A 20000-nucleotide genomic window follows, 5' to 3' on the forward strand; every position below is an offset into this window, starting at 1 on the left:
ACATATATAGTTTTCCATACTTTAAATGCTTTCTTCAGCCTGATTAACCCTTGCAAAGGCTCAAAATCGCTAAAAATGCGTTTCCACTGCTCAGGTGTCACATCTAACCCTGAATATTTTCTTTGAATAAATGCGATTTCTTTACATATTTGTTGTTTTTTAATTAGATAACGCACCATCATATTGTTTATCAACATTATTTTTTAGTGATTAAAACGTCTTTGTGTAATTCTAAAATAAATTGCACTTTCCACCAAAACACTGTGAGCTACGTTACCCCTTTTTAACACACGTTATTGGAAAGAAGTAAAACAGAGGTATCAATGTAATTTGCGGTTTTTGAAAGGAAACACTCATAGGTTTTTAAAAATCACAGTAAAAATCGTGATGCTGTAGCATTTTTGGCATAGAAATGTTGTAAACATTGAAATTTCGACCGGCCATGTTAAGATTGGTGAGCTACGTTACCAGGATTCAATAGTATGCACTTGTATTACATTTACTTCCTAATAATATGTGAAAGCTACCAGTGGTCGAACCCCATTTAAATTAGAATTAACGCATCTTCAAAACTTCTATGAAATGGTGAAATCTGTTTTACATTTCACTCAAGTGATCTTTAGTTTGCTTTTTATGACCTTGGATTGAGTAAAACCAGCCCATTTTGTAGTCGGTAACGTAGCTCACATTATTGAGTTTTAGTGTTAAAAAACATCATGACTTCCTGAAAGAAAAATATGGAAGTGGTGTTGGCAATTTTTTACATCTGAAAGTAGTTATACATTTACTCTTAAAAAACACAAAAAGCAGGTCTTTTTGAACAACTTTTATTTTTTCAATTTTTATAGTGGATTGGCACCGGATTTTGTAGAATGAGTTGTTGAATTTTCAATGCTCAATCATACACAGAGAGGTCAATTTCCAGGCTATTGTCAGTAGCCTTAGTCGGATGTCCCTCGGCTCATTATGCGTCTCAAAGGTCGGAACAAAATGGCCATGCGTGGCTGTGGATTCAACCTACCATGGCGATTTCTGTTATGAAGATATCGGGGCGATGACACTGTGCGGGGTTCGATGCTTTGCGTCACATGAACTGCGTGTTTAATTATCCTCATACCTCCAGTTTCCGAGGTCTATTTACTTTGCACTTCTGTATACACCCGTCGACCCGGGCCTGTAGAACAGGGTATTTTTTGTCGCCTAAAAAGTCACACATCAAGAATCGTCGGTTTCCCAGGAATATGGTCAGAAAGTAACATGAGTAGGTGTACATTTCACCTTGAGCTCAGGAATAGTCTTATTCGCCGTAGAAGTGACGTAATGAATCGGATTAACTACCATAGCAATAGATGGATACAATTCTGACAATGATCGACGCGACATGCACTACAAGCAGGTTGCACTCATTACCTGTGTATGTCTGCAATCATAGATTGAATACAATACCGCTCTTTTCAAAGATACTAATCTTACAGGTTCGAGTGATCAGTATGATATGGTTCAATGCATAGGTACCGCGTGAACGTTGTAGTGCAGGGCGATATAGTCAAAAATTGTATTCATCTATTGCTATGGTAGTTAATCCGATTATTACGTTTACAGCGAATAGTTAGGGTCTGATTTTCTCCAAGGCCACCCAATACGCCCTTCATAGTAGGACTACAAAATGTTCTTTCTTCCACATCTGTTTTGTCACGTGATGGCTTTAAGCTAAAACAATTCTAAATATAGTACAGCTGTCGCTATAGCGATATGGTGCTTCTAGCTCATTCCATTTCAGCCAATCACCATTCTCCACGTGCTTCTGAAAGACGGTCACGTGATTTCCGTTTAGTATTAGGTAGTTTATCAATGCCAACATCTACTGCTGGTATTAGGTAGTTTATCAATGCCCACATCTACTGCTGATATCAGGTAGTTTATTGATGCCTACATCTACTGCTGATATTAGGTAGTTTATCAATGCCAAGATCTACTGCTGATATTAGGTAGTTTATCGATGCCTACATCTACTGCTGATATTAGGTAGTTTATCAATGCCAAGATCTACTGCTGATATTAGGTAGTTTATCGATGCCTACATCTACTGCTGATATTAGGTAGTTTATCAATATGCCCACATGTGACTGGTTATAGTTTATCAATGCGCACATCTACTGCTGACATTAGGTATTTTATCAATACCAACATCTACTGCTGTCATGGATGTGGGCATTGATAGACTACCTAATGCTAGCAGTAGATGTGGACATTGATAAGCTACCTAATGCTAGCAGTAGATGTGAGCATTGATAAACTACCCAGTCCCAGCAGTAGATGTGGGCATTGATAAACTACCTAATGTCAGCAGTAGATGTGGGTATTGATAAACTACCTAATGTCAGCAGTAGATATGGACATTGATAAGCTACCTAATGCTAGCAGTAGATGTGAGCATTGATAAACTACCTAATATCAGCGATAGATGTGGGCATTGATAAACTACCTAATGCTAGCAGTAGATTTGGGCATTGATAAACTACCTAATATGGGCACTGATAAACTACCTAATATCAGCGATAGATGTGGGCATTGATAAACTACCTAATGCTAGCAGTAGATTTGGGCATTGATAAACTATATGCCAGCAGTAGATATGGACATTGATAAACTACCTGATATTAACAGTAGATGGATGTGTGCATTGATAAACTACCTAATAGCAGCAGTAGATGTTGGTATTGATAACTACCTGATATCAACAGTAGATGTGGGCATTGATAAACTACCTGATATCAGCAGTATAGATGTGTGCATTGATAAACTACCTAATACCAGCAGTAGATGTGCATGGGCATTGATAAACTACCTGATATCAGCAGTAGATGTTGGCATTGATAAACTACCTGATATCAGCAGTAGATGTTGGCATTGATAAACTACCTGATATCAGCAGTAGATGTTGGCATTGATAAACTACCTGATATCAGCAGTAGATGTTGGCATTGATAAACTACCTGATATCAGCAGTAGATCTTGGCATTGATAAACTACCTGATATCAGCAGTAGATCTTGGCATTGATAAACTACCTGATATCAGCAGTAGATGTTGGCATTGATAAACTACCTGATATCAGCAGTAGATCTTGGCATTGATAAACTACCTGATATCAGCAGTAGATGTTGGCATTGATAAACTACCTGATATCAGCAGTAGATCTTGGCATTGATAAACTACCTGATATCAGCAGTAGATGTTGGCATTGATAAACTACCTGATATCAGCAGTAGATCTTGGCATTGATAAACTACCTAATATCAGCAGTAGATCTTGGCATTGATAAACTACCTGATATCAGCAGTAGATGTTGGCATTGATAAACTACCTGATATCAGCAGTAGATCTTGGCATTGATAAACTACCTGATATCAGCAGTAGATCTTGGCATTGATAAACTACCTGATATCAGCAGTAGATGTTGGCATTGATAAACTACCTGATATCAGCAGTAGATGTTGGCATTGATAAACTACCTGATATCAGCAGTAGATCTTGGCATTGATAAACTACCTGATATCAGCAGTAGATCTTGTCATTGTTAAACTACCTGATATCAGCAGTAGATGTTGGCAATGATAAACTACCTGATATCAACAGTAGATGATGTGCATTGATAAACTACCTAATATCAGCAGTGGATGTGGGCATTTGATAAACTACCTAATATCAGCAGTAGATGTTGGCATTGATAAACTACCTAATGCTTAAATTGAAATTGGGGCCAATATATCACTTACCTTTTGATGGCTGTAAATGTAAGGGGGTACTACACCCCTGGCCAATTTTGTGCATATTTTTGCATTTTTCTCAAAAATTATAACGCATTGGTGACAAGTAAGATATGTATATTATAGGGGCAAGGACTACAACTACTGCATTGAAAATTCAGCAACTCAAGGCAAGTAGTTATTGATTTATTGATCAAATACTGGTTTCCCTCATTTTTGACTGTCACTCCACAACTGTTGTCTGTGCTGAAATAAAATTTCCAGTGCAGCAGTTGTAGTCCTTGCCCCTAGGCCCTACATATCTTACTTGTCACCAATGCGCTATAATTTTTTTAGAAAAATGCAAAAATAGGCACAACATTGGGCAGGGGTGTTTAGTACCCCCTTAAACATAGACCACCGAGGCCGCTGCTCATACAACAAAGCAGCACAATATTTTCTTTCGTTTTGTGATTGGCCCCAGCAAACACAGAACAGTTTTAAATAAGTTATATTTTCGGTTTGGGTTTTGGTAAAAACGTTTTAATAACATTAAATGTCGGGTTATATTATATAAATGTCATGAAAACGTTTTAAAACGTTTTGTAGGAAAACACACTATAACAATATTTTAAAAATGTTTTGAAAATGTTATTGTAAACTATTGTTGCAAACATTTTTTGCCAAATATTTTGTCAAAATTAAAATAACATTATGTTAAAATATTTGCACCCAGCAAACACAGAAATGTTCTTCAAATGTTTTTTTAAACGTTTTTATACCCTTTATATATAACCCAACATTTAAACGTTTTCTGTAATACATTTTGTGTTTCCTGGGGCAGTAGATTGAAAAAAATGTTTTTTAATGTTATGAAAACGTTTTATACCCTTAATATACCCTTTATATAACCCGACATTTAAACGTTTTCTGACAACCTTTTATAAGCTTTTGTGAATGATGTCGAAAACGTTTTGTGTTTGCTGGGGCGTTATTAAAATAGCGGCCCAAAAGCTAAGATAGGTGGCCTATCATCAACTGCTGACTCACTCTACATGGTGAAAGAAGAACTATCTACGTATTATAAACTTGTGTATAATTTATAAAGAATTTATTTCAGTCATTCAATGTAACTTACAAAGATTTACCAATACGCCCAATCGACATTGTAACTTTCGGTTTTACTGAGCAGTTTTGGGACACTTTGAACTCTGATATATCGTGGAAATTGATGTAATTATTATTCATCCATTTATTATTTATTATTATTTCTAGTGAAACATTTTAAATAAATATTTTGTACGCACAACAAACAATTTTCCCAATAGGTCAGAGGGCAAAGTGTCCCAAAATTGAAAAAAAAAACCTGTCCCACAATGCATTGCAAATTATAATACCGATTTGGCTTATTACCAGACATATACATAGAGATTTAAAAAAATAAAAGTAACATTAAAAAACAGTGATTTTAGTCTTAAAATTGTAAAACTGGATTCATATCAAATTTATATCAGTGATACGGAAGAGTGCCGTAGTTTTCATAAACAAATTACAAAGTGTGATAAAACGCTTTCGTTCGGGAGATGCGTTATTTTAAACAAAGAGGTCTAAATTGCATTTGGTCCAAATTCTATAGAAGTAACTAAGGACCATACGGTTCGATTTGTAACTCACGAAGTGTGTTCTTGACTTAACCAGGATAGTAAGTACATCTAAGTACGGATAACCTAGTCGGTGCAATCTGATGATGGTGATAATGATGATTCACCAGTGGCAGCAAATTACAATGCTTTGCATGCTCTGGAAAAATGTGCTATATAAATCAAAATTTATTAATAATTTATTAATACGCCCTACATAGTAGGACTGCATATGGTCAGTTATTTAGCTCTTGTTTCCCCAATTATTTTTTCAAAAGATGGCTTTAAGGGCTCGGATAGTAACGTTTAGGCAGTAGTTTTTGAGGATTATGAGAGCACATCAGACATATCGAATTGCATTCTGAATACGAGGAATGTCCTTCTGATATCAAATGATTATGATTTTTGAAATAATAATTTGCGATATGATACTAATTTTATGGCAAATGATTAAAATTGATATTTTGATGACATTTAACGGTCCTCGAAGTAAATTTTACCAATCTAATGATATGTACTTAAAGTGTATGCAGCTGGGAGGAAAATCAGTCCATCATTTAAAAATTTTGACCTTTTGCATTGAAGAATGACGATATATATTTCCCCCAAAAGACCTTAAAATTTTAATAAGTACACATCATTAGATTCATAAAGTTTACTTCGAGGATTGTTAGATATCGAAAATATAAAAACATCAATTTTTAATAATTTGCTATCAAATTTGTATTATATCGCGAATTAAAAAAAAAATCTAAATTATTTGATATCAGAAGGACATTCGTATTCGTAAGGCTGCGATCACATAGAAGTATCAGTACTATTCGGGTATACTGTGCACGTTTTGCAGGTGCACGCGTATAGCTTAAATCGAGCAAGGCAATTTCATAGTACCGGGTCACATAAGGCTACGATCACATTAAAGTAAACTATTCGGGTATACGGTGCACGTGTACGCGTATAGCTTAAATCGAGCAAGGTAATTTCATAGTACCGGGTCACATACATTGTAAGAGGGCACTATTCGAAAAGGCCCTATACCTGCGTATAGTATAAGTATAGTATAGTATAGTGGGAATCGTGCGTGTTCGATTTTAGTGCAGCGTATACCGTCCTAATTTTAAAACTAAACCATATGTGGGTAAATTCATTTATTTTAATAGATGCACTATATAATTCTGCACATTATGACACCTCATTGAATGCAATGTGACCTCAAGAAGTAAAGTTACAAGCATTTAACAGTGGACTTCGGGTATATATAAATGCGCATATATAAATGCGCACGTGACATCTACAAGTCGCCATACCGTGTTCAACGATGTAAGTTACCCGGATGTGCACAAATTCCACACGCAAAAGTATAGGCGAAAATGACAGGTTACAAGGAAAATTGGCTTTGCAAAATAGTGGCATTGATTGCAAAGGGCAAAATAATTTGACCCGAAACATAAACTCTTTATTTGGATTTTCCATTACGGAAAAAAAAAAATTATGACGGAAAAGCTAGATATAGCTGATTTAAAAAGTTATATTTCATTATTTCCGTGCTAAATGGGCGTGGCAATTGGCCATATTGATGACGAAATGTGATTCTTACTGGCATTAAGGTCAGAACTGGGTAGCTGCCGATGATGTTATTTGATAATGTTTGCACGTAGGGAACTTAGGGGCTGTCATTTTCTTCGGAAGGAAGGGTCATGGATTTATTTATTTGGGAGTCAAGATAAGTACCCCCCGTAGTGCCGCCAATGAACATAACTCTGACCCTAATTTTAACTCTAATTATAACGTAAATTGAGGAAACTATAACTTTAGCCCTTTTCGGCATAATGACCCTCTCAAACTAATAGGCTAGATGTCCCCGCCCGACCTCCACAAATCTAACTTACTCATTCGCTCGCAAATGGACAAAAAACCAAATTCAAAATGTGTTTTAAGCACCTTTTGTGTCCCCATGCTAAATCGGTAATCTGTACACCCTTTGTCAACCTTTGACGTACAATTTAGAGTATAAACACGTAGATGACTGTACATGATCTAATCATCCCGACTGGAAGACTCGTATACTATACATCACGCTCATACGTCATATTTGACAATTTGACGTACAATCACGTATGTGATCCATGCTTTGAGGTTTATTCAGCTAGTAAGTTAGATCCGTCATACACATTATTGTCATGATATTATATTGTAATTGTATACGTCAATTTTGTTCAGTTTGATTCAACCGGCTTATAAAGTTTTACTTTACACGGAAGGGAAAGTTAGCAAAAAAAACAATTAATTTATGAGTGTAAGGGGGGGGAGGGTGGTTTGGGGGGAAGGGGGGACAAATAATATTTATAAAATTATAAGTAAGGCGAGAAAGAGAGAAACCCTGTTCTACGGGCGAACGGACCTTTCAAGTAGGGTCGTTCGGTCGGTTGGTATTTTAAAAAATTTAAATAACCCAAAAATCACAAAAATCTGTAAATAAATTTCAATTTGAGAAAATACCAAAAAAAAAATTGTCATGAAATTTCCGAAATTTGGGGTCGGCATTCATTTGTACAGGAAAAATTTGTTTCCAAATTTGTTCAAAATAGAACAGGGTTTTCGTTTTCGTCGAATAAATAAATAAATAAATAAATAAATAAATAAATAAATAAATAAATAAATAAATAAATAAATAAATAAATAAATAAATAAATAAATAAATAAATAAATAAATAAAAATAAATAAATAAACATTAGTTATGTTTGTACATGGGGGGTGCTGTGCAATAATCATGATCCTTTGATATCCATGATTTATCCTTGCAAATTTATAGCATCGAACCTCCAGCCAATGTTCCTTGCCAGTGCTAGCCACAAAACAAGGTCACAACTGTAGCCACTCCTTCAATGATCGCCATTTCAGTGATTGACAGTGATGTAATGCAAATATGGCGCTGGCCATCTGGTCACGTGCGCATTATATATGCGCATTTATATATACAACCGAAGTCTACTGTTTAATTAGACGAAGAAAATTGGTAAACTGACCTACTCGCTATTCAGTATCGAAGTTACGTAATGTTACTATGTCAACGGGATCACGCGCTAGAGTAATGAACCACGATCGAAATGATCACCACATAAAGTATATGGCACTCGAAGGCATACCAAAGTAGCGTGATCCGGTAACCAAGAGAATTACGTAACCACTTCGATGCTGAATTCACTATACGAAATACGCTCATTCGATCAGGCTGAGTTCACATAAGTAGGCCCTATACGCCTATATGAACTCAGCCTGATCATCAGGCTGAGTTCATATCGAATGAGCGTATTTCGTATAGCGAATACCGTATACCCGTATACGTCTATGTGATCGCAGCCTAATGCAATTTGGTGTGTCTGTTTGATGCGCTCTCAGGTCCACAAAAATATACTGTAGCCTACAAACGTTGCTATCCAATTCCTTAAGCTACAACAATTCTAAATATAACGCAGTTGTCGCTATAGCGATATGGTGCTTCTAGCTCATCCCATTTCAGCCAATCACCATTCTCCACGTGCTTCTGAAAGACGGTCCCGTGATTTCCGTTTTGGAATTGAGGGTCACTTTTGAGGTATTTTTCAGCAACGTTGAAGACAATTACACCACCTGAAAGAAAGAGTTGAATTTGTTACGACAGGCGGGACTAAAGGGGTGGTGCAGAATAGATTAAATAACGTAGACATGTTACATCGAATATTTTACATCGAATAAAAAGTCTGTAGGGCCACGTAGGCAGTGTCATGGAGTAAACAAACAAGAGTGCTTTCACAACCACCAACTTTTCTTAAATTTCTTACCACTCTTAGTAATTCTCATCAATTCAGGCAAACATTTCAGGGTAATGTGACCCTTCAACACGGCTCCCATAATGCACAGCGCGTCGTAAGTATCTGTAATGATTGAAATAGGCTTAAAATGAAGTTAAATTCATATTGGTTATGCAATCAAATAAATTTTTCTGGGAGGCAAGTGGATGGGGAGGCAAACTTTAACGAAAATTACAAAAAATTATCATAAAACGTCATCATGACGACCAGAAAGTGGCGTAGCATAGGGGAAGGGGTGTGGGGGGACCCATAGGAAACATGCCCCAAAACGACTTGTGCCCCCTCCCAATCAGACCTGTGTCCCCAATCATGGTCGGTCCCCCCTACTAATGACCCACGCTACGCTGCTGCGGCCAGCTATTCCATGCTGGCGGGAGAAAAGAGGGGGGGGGTAGCTTCCCATGCCCCCGGCTACCCCACTATTGGGGACGAGGGTATAGAGGGGTCAATGTGATGCTCTGCGATGATATGTTGTCAATGGAAATTCCGTATATGCCTACTACCAGGGGGATGGAGGAATGTCCCCACCCCCGCCCGTGAGAACTCTTGTCCCCACATGCCGCCACCCCGTAAAAACACAAAATTACGATAATTCCCCTTTTGCGCCCATTTTGCGCACAAATTGTTGATTTCCCCCGAAATTCACTTTTCACCCATGGTATTGGGGATATTTTTATTCATCATTCATCATGTTTTTGAGTTTTTGAGTATCGAAGTGGAAGTTCAGCTCAGCACATTTCAAGAAATAAAGTAACTTAAGGGCTCGGGTAGCAACGTTAGCACAATATTTTTCGTGCGACCTGAAAGCACATCTGACATATCAAATTGCATTTTGAATTCGAGGAATCCTTCTGATATCAAATAATTTTTATTTTTTGAAATTCGCGATATATATAATAAACATTTTAGGCCTATGGCAAATGAGTAAAAATTTATATTTTTGGAATTCAACAGTCCTACAACTTACAAGTAAATTGTATTAATCCAATGATATGTACTTAAAGTGTTTGTAGCTGTGATGAAAAGCCATCCATCATATGAAAATTTTGACCTTTCGTATTGAAGATATTTATTTTTTTCCCATAAAAAACAAAAAAATGTAGATCTTTGAGCCGGGGCAAAATGTATATCTTCACCATGAAAGGTCAAAATTTAAGGTCAAGGTTTTCATGTGATGGTCGGCTTTTCATATTTCTAATAAACAGATATCTACTCTATCGCTGCTCAGTAGGAAACGAATTTGGAGAAAACCTTCTGTTAATAAAATACTATGCTGAGCCACCAGCCTGGGTGGTTCACGCTCCAGTAATTTCAGATGATTGAGCTCAGTAATACATCAAAGAATGTCTTCCAATTCATGAAAACAAATAGATAATCAGCTTATGGGATTAAAAGCTTAGAAGGAAGGTCTTGCTGCTCAGCGAGTGTTTGTAATTATCAGAAGGTTTTCTCCAAATTCATTCTCTAAATGTGTTGGCCGGGCAGCGAATTTTTTTTCCGTAGTTAACATTTGAATAGGAGAAACTTATAATACATAATGTATAGTATTACATGTATTATGAGGCTAGATTCCACATGCCATTATTACTAAGTATTTCTTCTTACTTAACAAAAAGAAACGAACTATATTATATTTAAAATTCTACCAAGGATTGACCGGGGTTCGAACCAACAACCTATCGATCCATAGTCAGACGCTATACCACTATGCTACGAGTAGTTCTGCCAGAAAGCCGTCTTTCTATCATACTTGTTGATTACGGAATAAAGCGTATATACACGATACACTATATTACTAGATAATACGTATATAGGCCCTATCTCCGGCAATATTGAACCCTAACCCTAACCCTAAGACCCTAACCCTAACCCTAACCCTAAACCTAACCCTAACCCTAACCCTAAACCTAACCCTAAACCTAAACCTAACCCTAACCCTAACCCTAACCCTAACCCTAACCCTAAACCTAACCCTAACCCTAACCCTAACCCTAACCCTAACCCTAACCCTAACCCTAATAGGCGGGACACCACGTATACAGTTGCTTAAACGGGCTCCCTATTCAAATGTTAACTACGGTAAAATAGTTCGCGGCCGGGCAGCTGTTTATGGCATCGACGATGGGTCATTAAAAATATACATCATATAATAAGTAAAATGGAATCATTTTACTTTGATTGATTATCATATATTATAGGTATTTGACATGCCTCTATATAGGATAAGTCATTGAAGTAATTTTTGATAACATGGTTATTTAGCTGAAACTTAATCAGGTATTGATTGTCTTGATTTGAGAGGTCTCTAGGGGGTCTCCCCGTCAATCCGAAACACCGTCAGTCCGAACCACCGCTAGTACGAATTTTTAGGGTTAGGGTTAGGTTTAGGTTTAGGGTTAGGGTTAGGTTTAGGGGCTGTGCAATAATTATGAGCCCCTCCCCCTTTCGGCTCGCCAAAAAATTTTTGCCCCCCCCCCCAATTTTACCCTCCCCCAGGGCTCATAACAGGGCTTAGGGTTAACGTTAGGTAAGCTTAAAATTCGGACTAACGGTGGTTTGGAGTGACGGGGTTTCGGACTGTACCCGTCTTTATCTAGTGGTCGAAATGGCTAATGGCTAAAAATAGGCACAATATTTACAAATGGGGACGATAATTTGGCTTTCCCCCTCACACTTAAATCCTGGCTACGCTATTGGATATCAAAAAGTTGATTTCCTTGGTTTAAAAAGACATTTTGTCTACAAAAGAATTCATTGAACGACCCAATATATATTTGGGTGGTTTGGTATATCAGAATAATTGTACAACTTTGCTCTTTTTACTGATATTAGAGGGCTTATCACACAGGGGGATTTTGACTGAAAAGAAACAGTGGCGGCACCGGGAATATTTTTCCGGGAGCATTGGGGAGGGGGAAAAGTGAATTTCAGGGGGGGGGGGGCAAAATCGACAAATTTTGCGCAAAATTGCCGCAAAAAGTGGAAATTTACGTAAATGTGAATTTGTTTTCTTTTATTTAACAAGCCTGTGGGACCAACATTTAACTCGCCTGAGGGACCAAATTTTAACTAGGCCTGCATGTTGCTTGAGATACCAAAATTTAACTAGCCTAATATAGGGACCAAAATTTAACTAGCGCCAGGAACCAAAATTTTTAAATTTTAAAATTAAAACTAACCTGAACGGCCAAAATTTAACTAGCCTGAGCAACTAAAATAGGATGCCCCTCTCTTGATTTTGAATTTAACCAGGGATAGGCGTAGATCCCGGGGACGGGGGGGGGGGTATAAAGCACCCAACATTTTGATAGGGAGGTGGTCCATACAATCATCCCCCCCTCCCATATTGACGCCTGTATGTGGGTTTCTGACCAAATTAACCTCATTATTTGGCCATTTTAGCCAAAAATTAAATCTACGCCACTGGAATTTAACTAACCAAATGAGTTTGTTCTTGTATATGAGGTTTATTTTGGAGTCAGGTGAGGTACTTGTAAAGCATTCATGTGTATTCCTCTTTGCTGATTTAATGGTATAATGGTAGCTTTCTATATTTTAGCCATATACAGCATATTATTTTGTTTAACAAGAAACGTATTACGGATGCCTCATTAAAGTAAGTGGAAATAAAGTATGCGAGTATGCGTAATATACAGATATATCTTTGTCATTTTCCAAATAATTGCAAATCATAAAATATATATTGTAATGGCAGTTTATGCAGGCGCCTTACGCATTATCATTACCAACAGATTTGTTGCTATAACAACAAGGCCTCGTATTAAGGGATCAGACATATCGAATTGCATTCTGAATACGAAGAATGTCTTTCTGATATCCAATAAATTTCATTTTTTGAAATTCACGATGTAATACAAATTTTATGACAAATTATTAAAATTTGATATAGGGCCTACTTTAAGTACATATTATCAGATTTATAAAGTTTACTTCGAGTACTGTTAAATATCAAAAATATCAATTTTTAATCATTTGCCGTAAAATCTGTATTACATTGCGAATTTAAAAAAAAAAAATCAAAATTATTTGAGAAGGACATTCTTCGTATTCATAATTCAATTTGATATGTCTGATGTGCTCTAATGTCCCACGATAAATACGGTCCAAAGGTTCATACCCCACCCCTTAAGGCAGCAAAAAAAAAAGATTGTTTGCTTGTCCTCCACAACTTTTTCAGAATTTGGTATAGGTCGGTCAGGATTTATTTTTTCAAATATCTTTTTTAAAGGTCATAGCCAAAACATGACTGTATATGGCTTTAATTAGCTTAATAAATAGCCCAAATAGCGATATTTCTCTACTGTATACCACTTCATTCATGTTTTTAAAACAGTTTAAAAGTGTGTAGAAACTGTTAAAAAAAAATCAGGATGTCAAAAAAGGTTGAAAGAAAAAAACCTTTTTCTGAAATTTCCAAAATTAGGGTCGACAGGCCTATTCACATTTGTACAGTAAAACAAAAAACAACAACACCTTTTTCCAGGTTTTCCAGATTAGGGTCGTCGGTCGGTGGAGGACAAGCAAACTATCTTTTGGGGGGCCTAATGCAGGTTCCTTCTTATCTTAAAACTGTTGGTATAATTATGATGTATTTGACAATATCCAATTATTATCCATGGCAACCATTACCTTAACGTTCCATAATGATCAATTAGGTAAAAAATATAAAGATCATTTGTAGCAATAAAAAGCATCAAGCATATCCAGAATGTTATGACATTTCTGAACAATATTTGCACATCAAAATAGTAGCCATGGAAAAAACGTCATTTTGGGTCACTTTCTTTCAATCCTTCAGTATTTGTACAAACTGCTGGGATATTTGAGTAAAATATGGTAAAATAGAGCTTCTAAACACATTATATTAGGTCAAAATAATTCACATAGTACAAATACTGCACCTCCCCTTAAGGATCTGTTCTAGAAGGGCTCCTGGGCCGGATAGTTTGCTGACAGGACCCCTTTCGTTAAATCCACCTCTGGATGGCTTAAAAACAAAACAAAATTGAATCCATCACCTTTTGGCGACAAAATAAGGTTACTGTAGGCCTACAAATGCGCGCCCAACACGTGAAAATTTTTGCCATATTGAAGCTGAAATGCTGAACTATGCTGTGGAACAAATTTATTTTTATTATTTTATTCAAGGTTTATTAGAAAACTGCATTTCGCAGCCAAAGGCTGAATTACATACATTGCACAGATAAAAAATAAAAAATGGCATAAATATAAATTGACAATATTTTTTAAACAAAGACACTTCAAATGCAAATAACCTTCCTTGCTCGCTCATACAAGCTGCCACTTGCATTTACACAACTGCATGCAACACGTACACACCCCCACACTCACCAAATATCACCAATAAATAATTGACCTACAATTACCATAGTCATAGTACCAAAATTAGTACTACAACAGTATAATGCAAAGAGATTGACTTCCCTCACCTCACACACACACCCAACACGTCACACACACCCCATCCAAACTCAAACATCATAGCAATAAAATATCAAAGATCAAATATTAATCAATGATCAAAAACACACTAAAAACTATATCTACTAGCATTTCATGACAATGTGACTCTTGAGGCACCTATCACATATGTGACATTTTTCGTTCCACATTTTAATCATGAAAGGAATTGCACTTTGAGCGTATCTTTTAGTGCGTATTTTTTGGCACAGTCAGTGTGCATTAGGAAACGAATTTGGAGAAAACCTTCTGTTAATAAAATACTATGCTGAGCCACCAGCCTGGGTGGCTCACGCTCCAGTAATTTCAGATGTTTGAGCTCAGTAATACATCAAAGAATGTCTTCCAATTCATGAAAACAAATAGAATGATAATCAGCTTATCGGATTAAAAGCTTAGAGGGAAGGTATTGCTGCTCAGCTAGTGTTTGTAAATATCAGATTCAGAAGGTTTTCTCCATATTCTCATTGTGATACATGTTCAAGAAAATGAAGTATCAATAAGTCATTAGACATTATTATGTCTGGTTAGTATTGTTACCGTCTACAAAAGGCCTTCCAGGATACTGGTATAGGGAACAACTGTTAAATTTCACATACCCCTCCCCTAATCAGGAAAAATAAAATCCCATTACCCCCCCAACCCCCAACCCGCTGTTTGTCAAAGTGAATTGGTATATAGTGAAATAGCGTGGCACACTTGTTAATGTCTTTCCTTTAAGGTCCCGGGTTCAATTCCCGGCCGGACCAATAAAATATCCCCATTGCTCATCCGGTAAAGGCGGACAGATGGCATACGATAAAAGACCTCGTTACAGTCGGTTCCGATCAGGGTAATAAGCCCCATTGTTGGCTACACGTACACTTGCCTGACCTGTACAAATGCCCCGACCAGCTATCTACGGCGACCCCCTTCAGCAGGTCACTTGTGCCTGGCCGAAGTTTCGTCAGCGTTATCTCCTAGATTTGGCAGCTGCTAGATATGCTTGACATAAAAAGTACAAATTAAAATTAATGCTTTTAACTTTTACTGTGTACACTCTTAGAAAAAAAGGGTGCAAGTTGGAACCCCTAAGGGTTCTGGACCTTGTCCCGTATATGGAATCCTCAAGGGTTCTTCCAAGGAACCTTTACATTGGGGTTCTTTGAAGAACCATATCAAAAAGGAGCTCCAAGGAACCTCTAAAATGTTTCCAAAGAACCTTTGTGACAGGGCTCCTTGAAGAATCTTATCACAAAGGTTCTTTATTAAACCTCTAAAGGTTCTAAAAATTTTTGTCCCGTATGGACCCCTACGGTTTTTCAAAGAACCTTCATGATAAGGGTTCCTTGAAGAACCCTATTAAAAAGGTTCTTTGTTGAACCTTTAAAGGCTCTTCGAGCTTGCTCCCATATATGGCACCCTATGGTTCGTCAAAGAACCTTTGCAATAAGGTTATTTGAAGTATGGTAACACATACTTTAGAAATTATCTTTAAAAGTGCGGTCTTAAGGTGGTACTACACCCCGTGATAAATGTGTGACTATTTTTGCAGTTTTCTCAAAAACAAATAAAACACTGGTAACAAAAGATATGTAAACTCCTCAACAAAAGTTTGGAAAGTTTTTTCAGGCATCTGTATCTCAAATTATTTTTGGCATATTCATATCGTGTTGCATATCAATGGATAGTTACAATACTCCCCTTTACAATGACACCCCATTTGAAGCAATAACATTTTTCACGGCAGAGTACACGCCTTGTGAATGTAGTGGGGTGTCAAAAAGAATTTGCCAAATTCTGCAATCCCATCACTTCACAATCTGGGACCTAATGCAATCCTCCAAGATGACACCGCTCGCCCCACATAGCCACGATAGTCAACGACTATACCTACAGAATATGGGAGTCGAGTCAAAATGGCCTGCCATCAGGCCAGACCCGGGGGCCAGACCTCAACCCGATTGAACACTTGTGGGACCAGCTTGATCGTGCTGTGCGTGCCAAAGAAGCCCATATGCAACCACATTGAATGACCTGTGACAAATCCTTGTTGAAGAATGGAATTCCATCCCACAGTAACGTGTAACCAGGTCGGTGAGCAGCATGGGGAGAAGGTGCCTGACTATTGTGGCTGCCTGTGGTTTTTCCACCCGCTATTGAGGTTAGTGGCTACCGTTGTTTGAGCACAGAATAATGGTTAATTTGGCAAATTCTGTTTGAGACCCCACTACATTCACAAGGCGTGTACTCAGCCATGAAAAATGTTATTGTTTCAAATGGGATGTCATTGTAAAGGGGAGTATTGTAGCTAGCTAGTGATATGCAACACGATATGAATATGTCACAAATAATTGGAGATACAAATGCTTGAAAAAGCTTTCCAAACTTTTGTTGAGGAGTTTATATTATAGAGGTTATCCGTGTTTTATAAGCTGCATACTGCTGTTTCAGCGACTGCTATACCTTGTTTAGGATTTTCAAAAGAAGTACCTGCATGTGCAACCATGACTGTTTCAAAATAGCCCGCCAAAGTCATGCAAGTAACTCCGAGGTCGTGCATTGAATTGGTTTGAATGAGGAATACTACGGGAACAAGCGCCTTTTGTTAGAAGTCACACACGAGTAACGTGGATAACCTCTATACGCCGTAGAAGTGACGTAGTTAATCGGATTAACTACCATAGCAATAGATGAATACAATTTTGACTATACCGCCCTTCACTACAACGTTCACGCGGTACCGATGCATTGAACCATAGATGTCAAAGAAAGGCTGGTTTCTAGCACCTGTAAGATTAGTCTCTTTGAAAAGAGCGGTATTGTATCCAATCTATGTTTGCTGACATACACAGGTGATTAGTGCAATCTGCTTGTAGTGCAGGGCTGTCTATTCAAAAATTGTATTCATCTATTGCTATGGTAGTTAATCCTATTATGACGTCACTTCTACGGCGTATAGGGGCAAGGAATCCATGAGTTACTACATCGGAATTTCAGTGACTCAAGACAAGTAGTAATTGATTTATTGACCAAATATTGGTTTCCCTCATTTTTGTTGTCCAAAACTGTTGTCTGTGCTGAAATAAAATTTCCAGTGCAGTAGTTGTAGTCCTTGCCCTATAATATACATATCTTACTTGTCACCAATGCGCTATAATTTATGAGAAAATGCAAAAATAGGCACAAAATTGGCCAGGGGTGTAGTACCACCTTAAAGGTGTACGGGCAGAAAATTCTACGTATTTACTTGAAAATATAAAATCTGTGGTGTTAAAGCTTGTTAAATAGCGTTTGCCCTGCGTTTCAGTATGTAATACGTGAACCATTTTCAAGTAAAACATGGGTTCCTAAAGCTGTGGAGAAAAATTTTTTTAAATATTTTTTACTGCGAGAACCCCATTGAAACTTCTAGCGAACCTTTGAAGGTTCTTCAAGCGCGCATGGTTCGTGAACGAACCCAATATCATTTTGAAGAACCCTTGAAGAACCCCTTTTTCTAAGAGTGTAACTTCTTATCACAGACATACATCACTCACAGATTATGGAAACATAGATGTGATTACCTTCTTTGGCTGTGTGGTATTTTCTAAAATGTTTTGAAATTATTTGATAAGAAATTATGAAAATATGTTTCGGGCAATTGAAAAAAAAAGGAACAAAATCATATTTCTAAAATTTAAAGTATTACAAAACCTGCATTTACTATAATTAAAGACAGAGATCAAAAGAATTTATCGCGTCTGATGTCACTGTCAATTTCGATCCTTGATTGGTTTACAGGTTAATAGCGCGTAAAAGGAAAACCGATCTATCTGGTGCTGATCGGAGAAAAGGAATAGCAGCAAATGGCGAAAAATTACGTACGCAAAAAGCAGCTTTTCTAGACATTGCTGACATGGTGCCTTCGCGAAAGAAAGTTTCCTACTATAAAGACCTAACTTTTGAGATGGTTTGCATATTTGAAGGTGCAAAATTAACAACAAGGCGCCCGGTTATACCGCCGCGTTCAGCAAGTCATCATCACGACACTTGTAAACAAACCGTGCTCGAATTTGATTGACAGATGACGTCAGACGCTATAAATTCTTTTTATCTCTGTCTTTAATTATATTATATACTTCATTAATATATTCTTGTTCATTGATTGGTTAAAAGTGGATCACATGACCAAAATAGTTCTACCATCAGTACTCCTATCCGTAAATCTCTATAAGCCGTAAATAGTATTTTCAATGTCCCGGATGAGCCGTAAATGACCATGCCTTCCGCGTGCGCGCATTCGATGCGACGGAACAGTTCACGCACACGAAATTGCCATAGCGTGATTTCGCGCTGTTGTAATTGGTTAACCCGATTTTAGCCTATTCGATTTTTTTTTGAAGGGCAAAATATAGGTTGTGCTTAAATTGGTCGTGCTGTTCACTCAGGATAGAAGCTGGAGAGTCAAAACGTCAAATAATTGTCTTTTAACCAATCAATGAACAGAGAATATATTAATGAAGTATATAAAACAAATATATACTGCCTTTATTCGAAGTTCTGGTTAAAACTATGGTCCCTCGTTGAGATCATTAATACTATTTTCCTTCGGGGCTGCGTCCCTCAGGAAAATAGTTATTGATCTCACCTCGGGCCCATAGTTTTAACCAGAATCTCTCATGGCAGTATGTATTTGTATATTATATTTTAATGTTTACAAGTATTTCACAGCATTTCTGGTATTAGAGATGCCACTTTTTCTTCTTTTGTCTAAATTCTTTCTTTGATAAAGTCAAATATCAAAGACCCATTCAGTGATTCCAGCGCAAGTGTAAAAAAATAAAATTGTTTTTAAATCGCTTAAAAGTGAAGGATAAGTCTTTCAAATTATCATTTGGGTTGTTTTGAAATGAAAAATTTTGCATAAAAACGAAGAAAACCATTACAATGACAAAGGTACAAAATATAAATTTTGATGATTTTTACGATCGTCCAGATGAGCAAATCACTGAATGGGCCTTTAACCACTTTTATAAACGTCAGCCCATTTTGGGTCTTTTTATGGACTGCAGACAACCATATTTGGAAACAGCATGAAAAATGCATTAAAGCCATAATGTGTGATTTGCTCCAAAGCAACGCCCTCAATTTGTCTCGAATTTCTACTTTTTGCATTACCCACTGCACACCGACATCGCCTGGCTAATAATTACTTGGTACACCAGAGATACTAAAATCAATACCCGGGAATGTGCTATGCACGATTTTGATATTCAGACGAAAATCTTTGGATACCG

General features: G+C 37.1%; 1 protein-coding gene across 1 annotated transcript in view; it reads right to left on the reverse strand.

The window, feature by feature from the left end:
• Positions 1-8732: 8732 nt before the first annotated feature.
• Positions 8733-20000, reverse strand: part of LOC140146369 (methyltransferase-like protein 27) — a 39750-nt gene continuing 28482 nt past the window's right edge. The window contains exons 5-6 of the mRNA XM_072168192.1: positions 9211-9303; positions 8733-9019 (exon numbers count right to left, since the gene is read on the reverse strand). Of these exons, the coding sequence (XP_072024293.1) occupies positions 8835-9019; positions 9211-9303 (278 nt within the window). The 3' untranslated portion in view covers positions 8733-8834. The remainder of the gene's footprint in view (positions 9020-9210; positions 9304-20000) is intronic.

Source organism: Amphiura filiformis, chromosome 2 (assembly GCF_039555335.1).
Source record: "Amphiura filiformis chromosome 2, Afil_fr2py, whole genome shotgun sequence".
Lineage (NCBI taxonomy): Eukaryota > Metazoa > Echinodermata > Ophiuroidea > Amphilepidida > Amphiuridae > Amphiura > Amphiura filiformis.